This window comes from Alligator mississippiensis, chromosome 4, assembly GCF_030867095.1.
Source record: "Alligator mississippiensis isolate rAllMis1 chromosome 4, rAllMis1, whole genome shotgun sequence".
Classification (NCBI taxonomy): Eukaryota; Metazoa; Chordata; order Crocodylia; family Alligatoridae; genus Alligator; species Alligator mississippiensis.
The window spans coordinates 98,611,807-98,628,700 of NC_081827.1; the positions used below are offsets into that span (position 1 = coordinate 98,611,807).

The 16,894-nt window shown below is 49.3% G+C and overlaps 1 protein-coding gene across 1 annotated transcript in view; it reads right to left on the reverse strand.

Annotated features, from left to right (window-relative positions):
• The window catches only part of CACNA1I (calcium voltage-gated channel subunit alpha1 I), a 73,276-nt gene that overhangs the window by 30,972 nt on the left and 25,410 nt on the right, over window positions 1-16,894 (reverse strand). The window contains exons 9-15 of the mRNA XM_059726385.1: window positions 11,999-12,201; window positions 10,415-10,831; window positions 9,511-9,611; window positions 4,876-4,999; window positions 3,909-3,977; window positions 2,577-2,761; window positions 1,473-1,599 (exon numbers count right to left, since the gene is read on the reverse strand). Of these exons, the coding sequence (XP_059582368.1) occupies window positions 1,473-1,599; window positions 2,577-2,761; window positions 3,909-3,977; window positions 4,876-4,999; window positions 9,511-9,611; window positions 10,415-10,831; window positions 11,999-12,201 (1,226 nt within the window). The remainder of the gene's footprint in view (window positions 1-1,472; window positions 1,600-2,576; window positions 2,762-3,908; window positions 3,978-4,875; window positions 5,000-9,510; window positions 9,612-10,414; window positions 10,832-11,998; window positions 12,202-16,894) is intronic.

Sequence of the window (16,894 nt, forward strand, 5' to 3'; positions counted from 1 at the left end):
CCAATGGCCTAAAAGTGGAAAAAGCTGTGTATCCAGCACAATGCCCCAGAACCAACAAGTCCTTTTAGTGGCTCCCAAGTGTATAGGAAAGGGAAAAAAGAGTTTTTCTAATAGGAAAGAACCAGAAAGACTATCCCCCTGGTTCTCAAATATTTTTAGGTAAGGTGACACTGATGTGGTTCTTCTGCTCAAGGCTCCTTTTCCATATGGAAGGTACTAGATTAAGCATTCGAACAGACTCATTGCAACAGACTATGTGCAGACTAAGTATAGCACATTCCATGAGATGGAAGTAACACCCACTCCTGTACTCCTCTGCGGCAAAAGCCTAAAATAAAGAGGATTAAAAAAAAAGGGGGGGGGGGGGGGCTGTGGGTGGATTTAGCGCTAGGAGTGAGGGGGAGAGAGAACTGAGTAAAGTCAGGCTTAAAGCAGACAGGTTCTGTCCTGCTCCCAACAGAAAGAGTTCTGCCAATATATCACAGTTGTAACCGGCAGGAGCCTCTGTCACTCCATTCCTGGGCCTCCTCCATAACTATGTTAGTGCTGTGATCTGAATCCCAGTCTCCAGAGCTGAAAGGTCTGAGCACTAACTCCACTGCTGTCTTTACACATCTTCAAATCTAGCAGCATTCCCATTCAAAGAATCCCACTTACCACAGCCAAAGACCTAAGGCAGGGGTACCAAACAGTCTGTGGAGCTGTTTCACCTGGTTCATAAAGCTTCTAGAAGGGCCCAAAATTCAGGGCCAGGGCCTGCCATGGAAATCTGGGGCATGGAGCCCCATGGGGCATATGTGGTCATGGACTTGAGGGCAAGTGATGGCTGCGTTAACCCCTGTGCTGCTGCTTGCCCTACTCGCCTTGCGGCCACTGGTGGATTCAGATCTAAGGCTCCTTCTGGTTCAGATCTGTCTTGCAAGTAGCCCAGTGGTACAAATTTAACCCAAGGGAGCAGGTGAGTTTGACACCCCTGACTTAAGGGTTATTATGAAGAGACAGACCCAAAGGGTACATCCACACTGCAGCAAAAGAGTGCTCAGTCACACCACTGAGGGAATAAGCCTCACCCAACTGTTCCTGCTGTGCATGTCAACCCCAGACAGAAGGACCCTCCCCGAGGGGTACCTCAAGCACTGTGCTTAAGACTTGATTTTCCTGTATATTCAAGTGTGGCAACTTGGGGTACCCCAGGGTGTCCACACTGTCTCATTTCTGGACTTCACACGTGTGGAAAGGAAAGACGCAGGCTGTTCTTGACTGAGCTCTCTGCTGCTGAAGTTTAGACACACCCAAGGGAGGACTGAGTAGGATGGGGATAACAAAGACTTCCTGTGCTACTTTCCCCTCCTGAGATCCCCGCCCCCCCAGTTCCCTGGGTGTATGCACTGTGCTGTGGACTGCTTAAGGCATAGGGACACCCTGTGGGTTGTAGAGTGCCAAGTGCAATGGATAGCGAATAACAACATTACCTGCACACCCAGGATGCCAAAGATGATGAAGAAGGCACAACAAATGAGGACAATGTTCCCAATAGGCTTGAGGGAGGAGATGAGTGTCTCCACCACCAACTTCAGGCCTGGGGCACGGCTGATTACCCTGGAAGAGAAGGAAGGTGAGGAAGTGACAGTGACACACAGAAGAGATGCTCTTTCTTCCCAGTGCTTTCAGAAACAGACCAACTATACATTTACCCCTGGGCCAGAAAGGCACAGGTTCAAGTCCTTCACTGCTCATCTTAAATTCATTATCTAATGAGGATACTGCAGTGAGGTACCTTGGAGACTGGAGGAGAAACTGCACAGCGCAGAGGAACCTCCCTGTGGAGAGGACATCACTTGATACTCTTGTCTCTAGCAGGATGTCAAACAAAGCTCCTTTCATCCCAGTTCAAGTGCTCAGCCCATGAGGGCAGTAAGCAGTAGCATATGTGGGTTGAGTGAGTGGGGCATGTGCCTTGGATGCTGCTTAAGAGTGGGAGCATCAGCAGGAGGGAATGCAGGGAACACCCCACGCTCCCATTTTCTGCTCTGCTTGCCTTCCTGGCTATACATTGTAGCAGCATGGGCAATATATGTCACAGAGTATGAAAAATTCTGGGAATCATAGTTTTGTAGAGTGGCAGTGGAGTTTGCTGCTACTGGGGGGGAAGAATTGACCCCACTTTTACCACTGAAATCAGCCATTTTATTGCCCTCTTGACATGGGCGTCAGCAGTAAAGAAACCAGGTGGCCATTTCCTCCAGAAGCAGAAAACTCCACTGCCATTCTAGAAAAGTATAATTCCCAGTACACCTTGCACTCTACGACACACACTGCCTGTGCCTGCTACTTGCTGCTGTTCCTGTGATCTGCCACAGGGGGAAGGGTGAGAGAGGTCTGCCCCAGGTGCATTATTTGCACACTATGCCTCTGACAGTAAGCATGTAATTGCAGATTCTCAGCAGCGTGGCCAACATCCTCTCACTCAGTAAGGTCTGCTCTTGGACTTGGACTGTGTGGGAGTCATTACTGGGTGCACAGAGCAAAGGATGATATGAGAGAGAGGACTAAGTACGTGCTGAAGGGGCTCTCACCTGAGGGGGCGTAAGGTACGCAGCAGTCGGAGGACCCGGAGCACCCCCAGAATTTTGGCTCCTCCAGCAGAGGCCACTGAGACCACAATGTCAATGAGGGATACAAAGACCAAGAAGCCATCCAGGATGTTCCAGCTGCTGCGGAGATAGGCCTGATCCCCAAAATAGAGGCCTAGAGAGACCACCTACAGGAGAGGAGACAGGGAGACCATGGGGGGAGAAGACTAAACCATTCCCATCCGTGATGATGCAGGGGAGGCTATTTAATAACTCTCAAAAGCAAGAGGTGAGGAAGCAGTGAAGACCCATTTTTCACCCTTCTATCATGTTCCTTTCGTGAAAAAGACTTAGTCTGTGGAGCAGAAAGGAAGAAACTGGTGGTATGAACCCAGGTCTAAGAAAGACAATGCTCTGGAAAAAATAATAAGCATTCATCAAAGCTTCAATGGTGTTTTCTCACTTTTCAGCCAACATCTAATCTTCTCCCCTGAGTAAGAGGACTCAGGAAGGGAGATGATGTTGCACAGTGGGAAAGGGTAAGCCAGGATACTGGGGTTCTGTTCGTTCCATGCTGTCCCACAGAGTGAGGCAAATCTCTCAGTCCAAAATCCGGAAATGTTAGGCACGTAAAATTAGGTATTTAAATTTGTATTCCCACACCAAAATAAGCAGTTTACTTTGCCAAGGTGCTGAACGCCAGCACATGCCACTGAAGTGAAAGGTATTTGGGAGTACTCAGTACCTCTGAATAATAATAAACCTCAGGTTTATTATTTAGATACCTAAGTGTGGATTTAATGTATTGAACTTTATGCCTCCCAAATTTGAAAACTGACCTTAATCTTTGGAGGACTCAGCTACCCCACCTATAATATGGGGATAATGATATTTCCGTACTGGGAAGTGATTTGAAACCTGTGAATAAATAGTAATTTCAAATGAGAGCTGCTACCTTTCTTGATGTTGTTATTATCATTATTATTACTATTACTACTATTACCATCACTCCCACCTGCTGGCCATAGTTCACTGTTATCATGAAAAGTCATGTTATATTTAGAGTCCATTCTGCTTCTCTCAGATACCAGTAGGCCTATTGATTAAGCCTAGAATAACTACTTCCTTTACAGACTATGGGAGATTCAACTTGGGCTATTCTAGATTTGGTGCACATAAACATGTCCTTGCCAAGGCTGAATGCAAGAGGACTGGCTTGACCTTTCTGGAAGACTGAAAGGATGCATAGTTCTGGAAGGAGGATGAGCAGAAAGGAACCACACAGGGCCCATGAGATGAGGGAAAGGGCTGAGCTGCTCTCTTCAGACGACTTACCTTTAGCGTCATCTCAGCTACAAAGATTGCTGTGAAAATGTAGTTGGACACACTGAGGAAGATCCTCTCCTAGAAAGAATAGAGAAATCCCCTAAAGCACACCTAGAGACACTCCTACTGTTTTGCTATTCTAGTAAATTCCTTGTTTTGAAACTTAAGTCTCTTACTTTTTTATGCATACGTGAGACTGAGACTGTAAAAACAGCAGCAGGTGCCAGACAGCCTTCATGCTACACATCTCAGCCCATGCACTTCAGTCCGGACCTCTAGTGTCACCCGTTGCTCTAGTCTTGGGGCTACCACACAGCTCTGGGAAAGCTCTTTTGTCATAACCTGCAGCAGCACCTGCTGCTAAGCCTCAGTGACCTTCCACAGAGTCCTGCCCAGGCCACTTAGTCCTGATCTGTAGCCCTGTTCTGTGACTCCTTGCTGGGACCTCCCCTGAGGACAGACTACTGTAATCTGCCTAACTGTGGTACAGATTGGGAATGTGTACTGGGCTGAGACTCACAAGAGGTCATTTCACTCATGATCTCAGTCTCTCCATGTCCAGGTCACCCCCATCCACATTCAAGATCAAGAAGCAATGCACTTGAACTATGAAATGCCATTCCCACTGGGGCACTGCTACACACAAAGATTACTTGCCTTTTTCAGTTTCAGAGTCTTGGGCTCCAATTGGAAAGTTATCTCCTAGCTAGGAGAGGCTGGAGGACCCTTTTGCTTTCTAAACAGGAAACTACTTCTAGGAAGGAAGGTTTGCACCACTGTGAGACCTTCAAAAGGGGGCAAGCAAGCCTCTTGTTCCATGTGGATGCATCACAGTGATATGTGTGCTGGGAGACTGTCCATTGCTGAGGGCTAGTCAGAGGCAATGCCAGTGCCCATGGTAATAACTTTCATGGACCTTCTCCACCAGAGCCCTTGAGGTGTTGTGTACAACAAAAAATGAGACAGGTCTGCTCACCGTGCTCCTGTGCTCAATCTGTGGTCTCTCCAGAGCGATGGTGATGCAGTTGAGGAAGATAAAGGCCAGAACAATGTAGTCAAAGAGCTTGTGAGCAATGATTGTTTGGCAGAGGATGCGAAACCTGCATGAAAGTTCCAAAGAGACATGTATGCCTTGGGCAAAATGAAATGAGGTACTGCAAGGAATGGGGTACAAGGAGCTAGGCCATACCAGAAATTCAGCTCTGGCTAAAGGAAAATCAGCAACCACAGTAAAATAGTACTAGCAGAGGTTTCTGGACCACTGATTACATTCCCTTGCATTCACAGGCAATTGTTAACCTGAGGATTCCTCAGAATCTCCACTTCATACTCTCACACACAACTACAATGCACAATGAGATCAGCTGCCAGGGCACCCCCCCCAGGTAAGTGAGATCAGCCGCCGGGCCCACCCTGACCCTGAGTGGTGTCAAGAGGCACCAGTCGCCCATGGTTTGCTGCATACAAGTGGGAGTCAGCAGATGTAGAAGGCGTGGGGCTTCCCAGTGGAGGTATATTAGAAACACCAAGGACACCTGACAATGTGCACAGGTAAAAGCTGGGGACATCAGGGCACTGCCAATGAGCTGCCATTGCATGACAGAAATAAATTGGTTAATATGTGCTCAGAAGATCTCAGGAAGAGGACCAAGCCCCATGTTACAGAGGAAGGTGAAGACCCCCATAGTCCTTGTCAATCTGACTTGGGGGGGAAAAATTCCTTCTTGGTCCCATATTTGGTGATTGGTATGACCCAGAAAAAGAGCAAGATCCTTTAACCAGGAACTTCTGAGTTTTCTCAGTATTGGCAAAAGTACATTGTAGGTTAAAACAGGGGTATCACCCAGCCTCTGCTATAGCCAGTAGGGGTGTGCGAAGCAGGCCCTATTTGATTCGGATTCAGATTTGGCCCGAATCAGGGACAGTGATTCGATTTGTTGATTCGGATCACTGTCCCTGATTCGATTCAGCTGAATCTGAAGATTCGATGCGGATTCAGAGAATCAGTGATTCGGACAAAGACACAGCTTTAAATGTTTTTTCTACATACTTCAAGGTACCAGCGCAGCTTGTGAATGCTGCAGTGCTGGGGCGGATTGAGCATCCCAACAGGAGCACGGGGAGGCCCCCCACATGTTCAGCAGCGAAACTGGAAGTAGACCAGAAGTACTTCCAGTCTGCTTCTGGGTCTACCAGGGAACATGCAGGGGGCCCACATGCCCCCCACCCCCCAGCTCTGCGATCAGCCGCAGGGGGACCTGAGTGCCCCCCAGACCCAGGAGGCACCAGTTGCCAAGCCGGGGAGGTGTGGGGAGGCCCCCAGCATGCTCTCCAGCAGACCCAGAAGTGGACTGGAAGTGATTCTGGTCCACTTCTGGGTCTGCTGCCAAGCGTGCTGAGGAGCCCCCCACACTCCTGTGGGATGCTTCATGCACCCCAGCGTTGCAGCATTCACAAGCCACCTGCTACCTTGAGGTATGTAGAAAAAATATTTAAAGCTGTGTCTATATCCAAATCTCCGAATCTTTCTGAATCTCTTCGAATCAATTTGAAGGGTTCCGATTCGATTTCGAGAGATTAAAGGGTCCTCTGATTCAATTTGGATTCAGAGATTCAGCCACCAAATCAGGCTGAATCTCTGCCAAATCAAATCAAGGAGTGAAGCTTTGCATAGCCCTAATAGCCAGTGTCTCAACTTGGGTATATGACTCAAACTAGTATATACTCTCCAAAGAGCTTCTATTAAGCAGTCACTTGGAGTTGTGAAAATCATATTTGTTAAGCTCTTTTGTTAGTACTTACATATTCCACATAACAGCAGTTTTTATGTACTCCACAATCTCCTATTTACTTATCTTTCTGGCACCCAGGTGAGGAAGGGAAGTGCTATTATCCCTATCTCACAGATGGGAAATTGAGACATTGAGAACTAAGCAACTTACCCAAGGACACAAAGTAAACTGTGGGAGAGCAAGGAATAGATAGAACTTAAGCCTCCCAAGTCCCAGGCAGGTGCCCTGAGAATGTCACCTTCCTTCCACTCAAACTTCTGATCCTATGAGGGCGATGATGAGTCCCAATTCTCATTTCCCCACCCAAACCTAGAGCTGTTAATCACTGTTCACCCATGCTGAGGCTACAAGGGAGCAAACCCTCTTGGGCTGCAGACGGGGGAGGCTCTGCCATCATGGGAAGTCACCTTCTGGTTTCTCTAAAAGGCACAATAGTCTGTAGCATAGGCAGGCCTCAACATGGGCAGCAAATATTCATAAAATTCTTCATACCCTTGTAATGAGCTCTGGCTCTGGATGCCGATAGTTGCCATGAAAGGACATTTTCTATTGGTGGAAAGAGCCATTGCAAGAAGCTGTTCCAATATTTATTTCTTTAAGTGCAGGGAATACTAACTTTGCCCCACATAGAGTGATATGACTGCAAACAAGCTAACATCATGCCCTATCATGCAGTGAAGAGGTCGCTCTCATACCATGACAGGCATTGCCAGTGGCATAGAGTAGTTAATAATGCAGTCCTTTCCTTTTTAGGTCAGAGTTAGTATTCTCTGCACTGCTTTGCTATAAATATGTATTTACGCTTTATGATTACACAAAAGAAAAACAGAACATTCCATGGGGAGAAAAAAATAGCCCCAGCCATTCAGGATTCCCTGCTTCCACTCCCACCTGGGAGACTGCACAAGAGAGATCTTGAATGTTGGTTGGCTGGAAGGACTGGGTCTAAACAACTCCTGCACCTGAGTGCAGTGCCATGAAGTGTGTCCCTCCCACTGGCACCTCCTGTGCACACACCAAACCTTGAAATGAGGAAATGAAGCTGCCCTGAAGGCACTCCATGCTGGAGACAGAGAATGTCTACACCATGGTGGCACTAAGCATATCCCAGGCCTGTACTCCTGCTCACACGAGCCAAACCTGGAAATACACCAGTAAAGACACTCTGGCATAGTTTCCAGCAATCACTCTCAAGCGTGCCTAAAATCAAGTCTCAGGAATGGCCTCAGAGGACTCCCTGGAGTGTTGTCACCAGTATTTTACTGGGTTTGGTGCAGTGGCAACGTGTAGGGGGTGCACATGCACCCCTTGAGAGTGCTGGTGCACCCCCTGTCAGGCCGCACTCCCTGTTTAGGTAACAGGCAGAGGGGCAGGCAGCAGCGCCGGTGTCCTCCCTGTGAGTGTCGGCTGGTGAGCTGGGCCGCCAGCAAAAGCGGCCATGCCACTTCTGGAAGTGGCTGTGGGAGTGAGATCAGCTGCCGGGAGACCCCACGCTCCCTGGTCAGTGAGATCAGCAGCCGGGGGATCCCACCCCGGTTGATGAATCATGTTAGGGGGGGCATGTGCCCCCCTGACTCAAGAGACACCAGTCACCCATAGTTTGGTGCATGCAAGTGGGAATCAGTAGATGGAGTGGGCTTGGGGTTTCCCAGTGGAGGTATATCCCTTAGGCCTGTGTGAAGTGGCTAGTATTTGCTTCAGATTCGGCCGATTTGGAGGACAGCGATTCAATTCGGTGATTCTGTCCCAATTCGATTCAGCTGAATCTGATTCAGAGATTCGGCTGCTACCGAACTCCGAATCAGCCAGGCCCATCCCCCACCTGCTCTCCCAACCCGAAAATGGCTGCCCTTCCCACCCCAGCTCTTGGCTCTTGTTAAAAAAAAAAAAGCCCCGGATTAGCGGGTGCTGCCAGGAGGGGGGCAATCCCCGCTGCCCCCCCGTCCCACGCTGCATGGGGGGCTCTGCACAGGCTCTCAAAGCTCCAAGGTTGCTGCAGAAGTGGTGAGTCCCAGGGCTTTTCTCAGCATTTTTTTTCTTAAAGGGCCGGAGCTAGCCCAGGCAGGGCACCTGTGGGGGGGCTGAGGGAGTGAGGGGGTTTGGGGGCTTGTGCAGAGCCCCCCAGGCATTGGGGGCAGTGGGGATCAACCCCAGCACCACCCAGAAGCAACCAGTGAGCCAGGGTTATTTTTAAAGTACAGGGAGCTGGGGCGGGCGGGGGCAGCCATTGGGGGGCTGGGGGGAGCAGGCAGGGGCCAGAGGGGGGCTGGCAGGGGTCCCCCCATGGTCCCCCCCCTCCCCCGCCCCTAGTACTTACCAGCTCAGAGTTGGCTGCAGCTCCCTGCTGCAGCCACCGGGGTCCATCCGAATCATCAAAGCTCTCCGAATCTTTTCCAAAGATTCAGAGAGCTTTGAATCGATGTGGACCTTTAAACTGGTCCCGATTTGATTTGGATTTGGAGATTCGACCACCAAATCAGGCAGAATCTCCTCCAAATCGAATCACCCCCCACAAAGCTTTGGACAGCCCTAATATCCCTGCCACAGAACTAACGTGCCCAGAGAGCTTGAGAGCACTGGTAAGGGGTACCTTCAAAGCAGCTTCATTGCCCCATTTCTGGGTGTGGCACACACAGAGCAGGTCCATGATGGCAGCACACACAGGAGTGCCACAAAAGCAGTATAGATATAACTACTGAGCTTGAAGCAACAAAATCATTCCTGCCTTGAAAATGTAAAGCTGCAGCCAACATTCAACTCATCTGCTGCAACCAGATTGCATTTCCCCACCCCACCCCACACACAAAAATAGGACAAACCTGTTTTGGGGAGAAAAGAGGTAGATAGACCAATCCTCCCGTAACTCACACCAGTCTGGCTTGTAGACCTCTATCATCTTCCGGATGCGGAAACACAGGGTCTGTGGGACAAAGGGAAGTGGATGTCATTGGCCACTTCCTTGCACCTTTCAGAGGTGCACTTTTTTTCTTTAAGTCTAAAATACCAGTAGCTGAAGGTCTCTAGATCTGCTGTCTCCTCATATCCACCTCTTTCCAGCCTCCTCAAGAGGAGGGAAACTAAGTAAACATCACAGCCATGGGGGGATGATAGGGTGGGCAGAGTATTCACCGGGGCTTCTCTGACAGGTGTTTGCTTCCCTCCAAAGAAAGAAAAGCCTCAGTATTCATCCCTGGTTCTTTGGACCTGAAACTAATGATGTGTGCAATGTTAGCCACTGACTTGTCCCAGTGATATTGTGCAGGGGAATTGCCCAAGGACCTCAGCTGAAGTAGACGCAGAAATTTAGGTCCCTGACCCACTCAATGGGTCAAAGGGAAGATGGCATCCATTTACACCTTTGTTTTTAAGTGAAGTACTAATGATTTTATTTTATTCAATTAATATTTCTGTTACAGTCTCTACTGACCCCAACCCCATTTGCACACCCCAGTACTGTCTGCTTAGTGTGGGCACTCAAACCTTGGGGTCTGGGTAGTGAGGGTTGTTGTGGTCTCCTTGTGCTTCAGCTATGAACAGACCTCTGACCAGCTTACAGGGTATCGCATGCTCTAATTTGTGTGACTGGGACACTAAAACCTCCTGGGTGAGCACAACTCACTCTTATCTCTTATTGTTGCTCTCCCCCTTCTAAATCCTTGGTGCTTTTTTGGCAAATCCCCCAGCACTCACACAGCCTGTCTCCTCCTAGTGCCCAGGACTCACGTAGTCTATCTCCTCCTCTTCCTCTCCACGCTCCTTGCGGTTGTTCATCTTTGGGAAGATCTCCTTAGCAATACTGGGCATTTTGCCATTGCAGTCCTGATGTTCAGTGGTTCCCGATGTTACACCGACCTTCCGGGTTGCTCTGTGACTGGGTGGGACTGATGCCAGCTCCACCAGATCACAGGAGCCTTTGGTGTCCAGGGAAAGTGTTCGCCGGTGGTGAGGGGTCCTTCCCATCCCAGCTCGTTCCCCATCTGCTGTCCTGTGCCTTTCCCCAGATAACAGAGATTCGTGCTCTGCTGATGGAGGTTTGTGTTTTAGGCTGTGTCCCCGAGCCAGGCTATTCCAGCTGGAGCGGCGGCTTCCCCAGGCCCCACTGCGACCCCATGCACCATAGTGAGAACTGCGAGAGCTAGACTGTAAAAGATTGAGACAAGGGATTCAGTGAGTCAAGCCACAGGGTTTTACCTTATTAGAGCAAAGGCTCACCTGTGAGCTCCCTTATATCTCCCAACAGGGTATAATTCTGTCCTCCTGTTTCAGCAGAGGCATTTTGTGAACTTCTGTAAATTTAATATCTATTATTACTATTACTCCTGCTAGTATGGTTGCTAATATTATATAGCACTGGCTGCATGCCAAGCATTTTACCAATTAGGTACATAAGAAAGCAGAGGACCAGTCATTCTTGTTTTGTGTAGTCATTCGCACCATTGAATAGTGGACAGAACAACTGACAAAATCAGGGGGTAGGGTTTCATGGTTGCTTTGCACAAGGTGCAGAGAGAAGGGCAATCTGATTCTCTAATCTTTTACAATCTAAATGTGAGAAGGAAAGAAGAGAAAGGGGCTGGATGGTCTCAGCACACTGCAGCAGCAAGTCAGCACAAATTGTGACCATCAGGCATCACTGTACAGGATAAACAAAGGACAGGAGTAGAAGGGTATGCTATGTAAGGGGCTGAGGGGCACCACTAGAGCTGTGTGTGTTGGTGGAGCAGAGTGCCTGTGGACTATGGCAACAAGAGATGGTGCTGGACTGGAGCAAGGAGTGCTGGCAGAATTGTCAATGGTGCTTTGGGGGTGGCAGTCAAGAGAGGTGGCTGCAGGCTACAAGAGGAAAGGCTGCTATGGATCAAGGATTAGATTTTCCCCTGAACTAGGAAAACCTCACCAGCTGGAGGACCTGATAGTTCTGATACTACCCACCAGCCTTTCCTAGTGTCTGGAAAGCACTCTGCTAGTTTTTTTTTTTCCATCCAGGGACAGGACACAATGATTTCACACTCTGTGCTTGAAAACTACTGTGGAGGACCAAGAGGTCAAAGAACATTTCACTCAGGAGGAGACTCAAGAGGAGAAAACAAAAGGGACTAAAACCTACAAGAAGCCACAGTGATAATATGGAAACTGATATTAAAAGGATTGATAATATGGAAATTATGACTGCTTCAGGCAAAAAAGAGATAGGCAACAAGCTTCTGTTAGAGCATCTCTAGTGGCAGTACAACCACCCATGGCAATTCCAAAATGGCAGCACTAATGTAATGAAGAAATGTATTGCTAGTTGTTCTACTCACTCACCAGCGACCTCTGGTCATAGGTCATTCTCCCCAGTGACATCACACTGCTCTTCCTGGACCCAACAGCAATGAGGACTTGGTCTGGCTGCAAAGAGTTCCGGGATGAATTTGTGACAGCAGCAGATACCACTGGCTGGTTGGAAGAAGGCGGGGAGGGGTCAAGATGTCCATTTGGTGTCACGGGAATTGCACAAAGCTTGGGATCTGGGCAGAGCACAAACAGAGAAAGAAAGAGAAAGGGACATTTCTTTTTCTTCCAGGGTTTCTTCCTCACTGTTCAGTGAATGTCTGAATGCCCTGGTTGGAAAGCCCTATTAGAACCCAATACTGCTTCCTGGATTGTGTGCGAGGGTGGTCCAGACAGTGATAGCTTTAAAGTAATCATCTCTCTGAATACAGAATGTACTGATTTCCCAGAATCCTTTAAATTCCTTTCAACAGCAACGAGTCAAGGGGGGGGGGGAACAAAGTGTGGAGAGAAATAAATGGGATTAACACAGCTCATCTTCCTCTCTAGCCATCCTCTGACACATTCTCCTTTCCTGTCCCTTTGCCCTACTTCCTTGGTCCATCCTGGCAGCAGTCCCTTTCCTCTTGCACTGGAGTCAGGAAGGGAGTTTGCTCAACTCCTGAAGTGACACAGCAGCTTCCAAATTGCTGGGTCTTTTTGTCCCACCTTCTCCCACTGCCCCTCATGTGACAGAGCAGGGAGCCTTCCTACAAGAGGAGCAGTGCCTGGGGCCTAGTAGAGCTTTCCTTGCATACACACCCTGCCAGGCAAAAAAGGGGGCAGACCTTTGGCAGCTTGTAAGAGAGACAATGATCCCACCTGTTCAAACAAACGTAGTGGTTTCCCACAGCTTTCACCATCTGAAACAACAGTACCACCTGTCTGACTGGCAGCCACTTATTATTTCGGGCATGTTTCCCATTTTCTTCACATCAGCTTGTCAGCTTGAGAAACCAAGAGATAGACTGAGACTCAGCAAGGCCTATATCCACCAGTACTCTGGGGGCTCCTCTAGACTCCTTTATCCACCTCCAGATTTCAATTAACATTATGTTGTGGGTTCTTACTGGCACCCTTAAAACATTGCTTATGCATCCCAAGGATCCAGGGAACTTGTTTTAATTTGCTCCTTGGGTGGGCCAGAGAGAAGCATCTACATTTCAATAGAGGTGAGTTTAGGGGGCGTGGCAGGGTGGGGACAGGAAACAAAAATATTCTCAGTGTTTTGAAATGTTACCCTTGGTGATTAAAATAATAGAGTTTGAAGCCAGAAATGATCAGTCAGGCTATCTAGTCTGGCCTTCAGCACAGCACAAGTCACAGAACCTCACCCATAGACGCTCATAACTGATGTTTGAGGTATGGTTCATCTTTTTTAGATCTCACATCGTTTTTGTAGCTCCCGTGGATTCCTTCTAACTCACCACCATCCTTTTTTCAGCATGGACACAGGACTGGACACTGGACTTTTCCAGTAACACTATCACTGATGCTGTACACAGAGGCAGTCCTACCTTCCTTCTCCTACTTGATATTCCCGTGTTTGGGCCTCCAACAATTGCATTTCCCTCCTCAGCAACAGCATTCCTTAATATGTTGCCAGGACTCTTATTTTTGCAGGTAACACTGTAAGTTGGTAATGAGTTCAAAACCACCAAAATACTAAATGACAAAGAGAAACTAAATAGGGATTTATTATTTACTCTCTCTCACAATATAAGAACTAGAAGTCATAAAATAAAACTAGTTGGTAGTCTGTTTAAAACTAATAAAAGGAAGTTTTTTTCACACAGTGTGTAACTAACTCATTGTTACAAGATGTTGTGAAAGCTGACAGCTTAGCTAGGTCAGGCTTGTCCAACATGCGGCCCGCCAAGCCATTTTCTGTGCCCTGCGGTGCTGCGATGGGAAACGAAAGTAAACACGGTTTACTGTTGTTCCCACCCCTTGTCCCTCCCCCAGCTCCTCAGCAGCTTCCTAATGGCTGCTGAAGGGCTGGGGAAAGGACAAGGTTCCCACACGCACCGCATCAGCTTGACGTTGCTGACGTGGTGCGTGTGGGAAGAGGAGTGCAGACCCAGCCCGCCTCCTCCCGTCCCCAGTACCACGTGGGAAAGCCACCACTTCCTGGCCTGAGCAATTTGCCGCTCCCTGCACGCAGGTGAGAGGCAGCCTGGCTTGGCCACCTGGCCCTGGGTTGCTGGCGGAGGCGGAGCAGCATGGGCAGGTGCCTCCTCTCACCGGGCTGTCGTCATTGGCCATGCTGCGCGGGGCGGCCCTGGGCTCGGGCAGAGCCTGCGCTTGCTGTGCCCTGAGATGCCGCCTGGCCCCAGCCCCAGCTCCCTCCAGCCCAATGCAGCTCAGCGATGCGGACCTGTGGAGGCGGCATGACGTCCGGGCTTGCCCTCGTCATCTGCCTCTGCTGCCTCCTCCCCGGCTGGGGCACCACAGGTAGGGTAGGGTAGGATAGGGCTGGGCCAGGCTGGGCTGGGCCGGACCAGGAAGATGGCGCCTCCCCCGGGGCTGAGCCAGTGACTGTGGGAGCCTGAGGAGCAAGGGTGCCCTGTGTTGTTCCACTCTGCCTCAAATAATTGCCCACCCTGGTCTAGATCAGTGGTTCTTAACCTTTCTTGTACCAGGACCCATTTGTAAACGTAGATGGTCAGTCCCGACCCAGTGTCCCTCACTGCTCCTACCTCCAGACCCCAGTGCCCCAGTATGTGGGGCATGGTGGGGGGCCCAAGTAGCCCCTTGCAGGCTGGAACTCTGCCAGCCCACAAGAGAAAAGCCACAGTTATGTTTTTCTCCTTTAAAGGAGAGCCCATTTTTAAAGTTTGCTCATGACCCTTTCATATATTCTTGAGACCTACTTTTGGGTCACGACCCATGTTTTGAGAAACGCTGGCCTAGATCATGCCCAACCAGTGCTGTCCAACATCTTTTTTAACACCTCCGATGATGGAGAGTCCACAACTTCCCTAGGCAGTATGTTCCACTCCCTCGCTGTTCTAACCTCTGTGAACAGAGGGCTGGTACTGGAAATACAGCGACGTTTTCAGGCTCTGTTCTGTGCCTTGTCAGTTAACACATGGACAAAAAGAAAAGGGGAAGAGGTTTTCTCTTTAATTTCTACCTCCTCCCATTGGCAAGAAGCTGTTGGAAATTTCTTCCCAAGGTCTTGTTTGACTGGTGGCAGGATGACTGCTGCCTCATGGGGTCCAGGTCAGGTACTGTTTTTATTATTTTTATTTTGGATTTTAAACCACATTTCCCAACCCATTTCATTGTCACTTCCTGCAACTTCATTGGTGTCAAAGGTCACGTGACATCACTTCCTGATGTGATAGCACTTCCTGTGAGGTCTTTGAACATGGCTTGCTGGCCCACTGGGTGATAAAAAGTTCGTGATCCAGCCCCACATTCAAAAAGGTTGGACACCCCTGAGCTAGGTTCACAAAGGGACTGGGCAAATTCTTGGAGGAAAGGGGCATCAGTAACTATTGGGCTTGTGAGTTAGGGGTACAGCCTCTGAATCAGAACTTCCTAGGCTAAGTACAGACAGTCAAAAAGCCTGAGGCTGAATTGATTCAGTCTTTTCAGGTTACTCTAAACTGCAGAGATTAAACTGAGAAGCATCTGAACAGACATTTACTTTTGTTTCAGGGAATGCAGTCACATGTCTGCAGTGGTTCAGGCCAGAAGCTGGGGGGTGCTAGACCATGCCTCCCAGCTGCTGCCAAAGAGAAGGGACTGAAGCTCCAAGGCTTCCCTCTCCCCCTGCTGGAGCAGAGGGGGCATTTCCAGGCCCCAGCCTGGAGCTAGCTTGCTGAAGGGTGGGAGTTAAAATCCCCTCCCTGGCCCACATGGGACCCTAGCCTGGGTCTGCCTGGGCAGGGGGCAGTGCCTGCCAGGCTGAGGAGGGGGTGGGTGGAGAAAAAGGTAGTGCCACTGAATTCATAAAAGCTTGAACAAGAATAGCTTTTTCTTTGAAGTGAGCATGTATTGAACACATCAATTTGCCACATCAAGCGCACAATAAAGAACAACCAAAAATCTTCACCTAAGTTAAGATACAGCAGAGTAAGGCACAGTGAGAGCACATACAACTTAGTCTAACTTAAAATGGAATGCAATAAACCAAAAAGACAAGAGAAAGCCTTGCATAAGTCTTATGTAATCCTGAGGGCAGAGAATCTCCTTACAGCAAGGTATTCATAAAATCCTTCTTGGGGAATCAGCAGGTAGTCTTAGGTGCTGGAGTGGAGATTCCACAGGCCTCATCTCTACTTGGGATTTTACGGGCGTGCTTACACTCCCCCTTGGGTGCCTTGACAGTAGTATGCTTGTCACCTATAGCACCTTTGGCAGGACTCTCGTGCATTCAGTGTCTTTTGCCTCTGCTTAGGCCATCCAGTCTCCTACCTTTTACAGGTTCTGCTTTATAATAGAAATGTAGGTCTCTGTTTTCTTTGGTCACACTGACCCAAGCAGTCTGGGACCCTCTCCTGTTTCCTTAGCTCCATCTCCAGCACATACATATGATGATTATGCCAGGTCTTTGCCAACACCTCCCACCTCTCAGTCTGGTCCTGCAGGGCTTGGCACTCTGCTCACAGGTGCCAGGGGATCAGTCCCTCCAGCCCTGGCTCCTTCTCCTCCCCATGGCCTGGGGGAGCTGAGGGGAATTACACTCTGTCCCCCTCCCCTTACCAACTGTTTGCCTCAGTCTGCCAGAGGTGGGAGGGGGTGGAGTCTGCTGGTCTCCTGCCAGCCCCCTGCCGAGCAGACCCCAGCTCGGGTCCCATGCTGGGGGGGAGAGGCAATTTAAACCCCCTTCCCTCCCCTCCACCTGATCCTGCCTGCCCCCACCCCTACCCCCTTCACTCC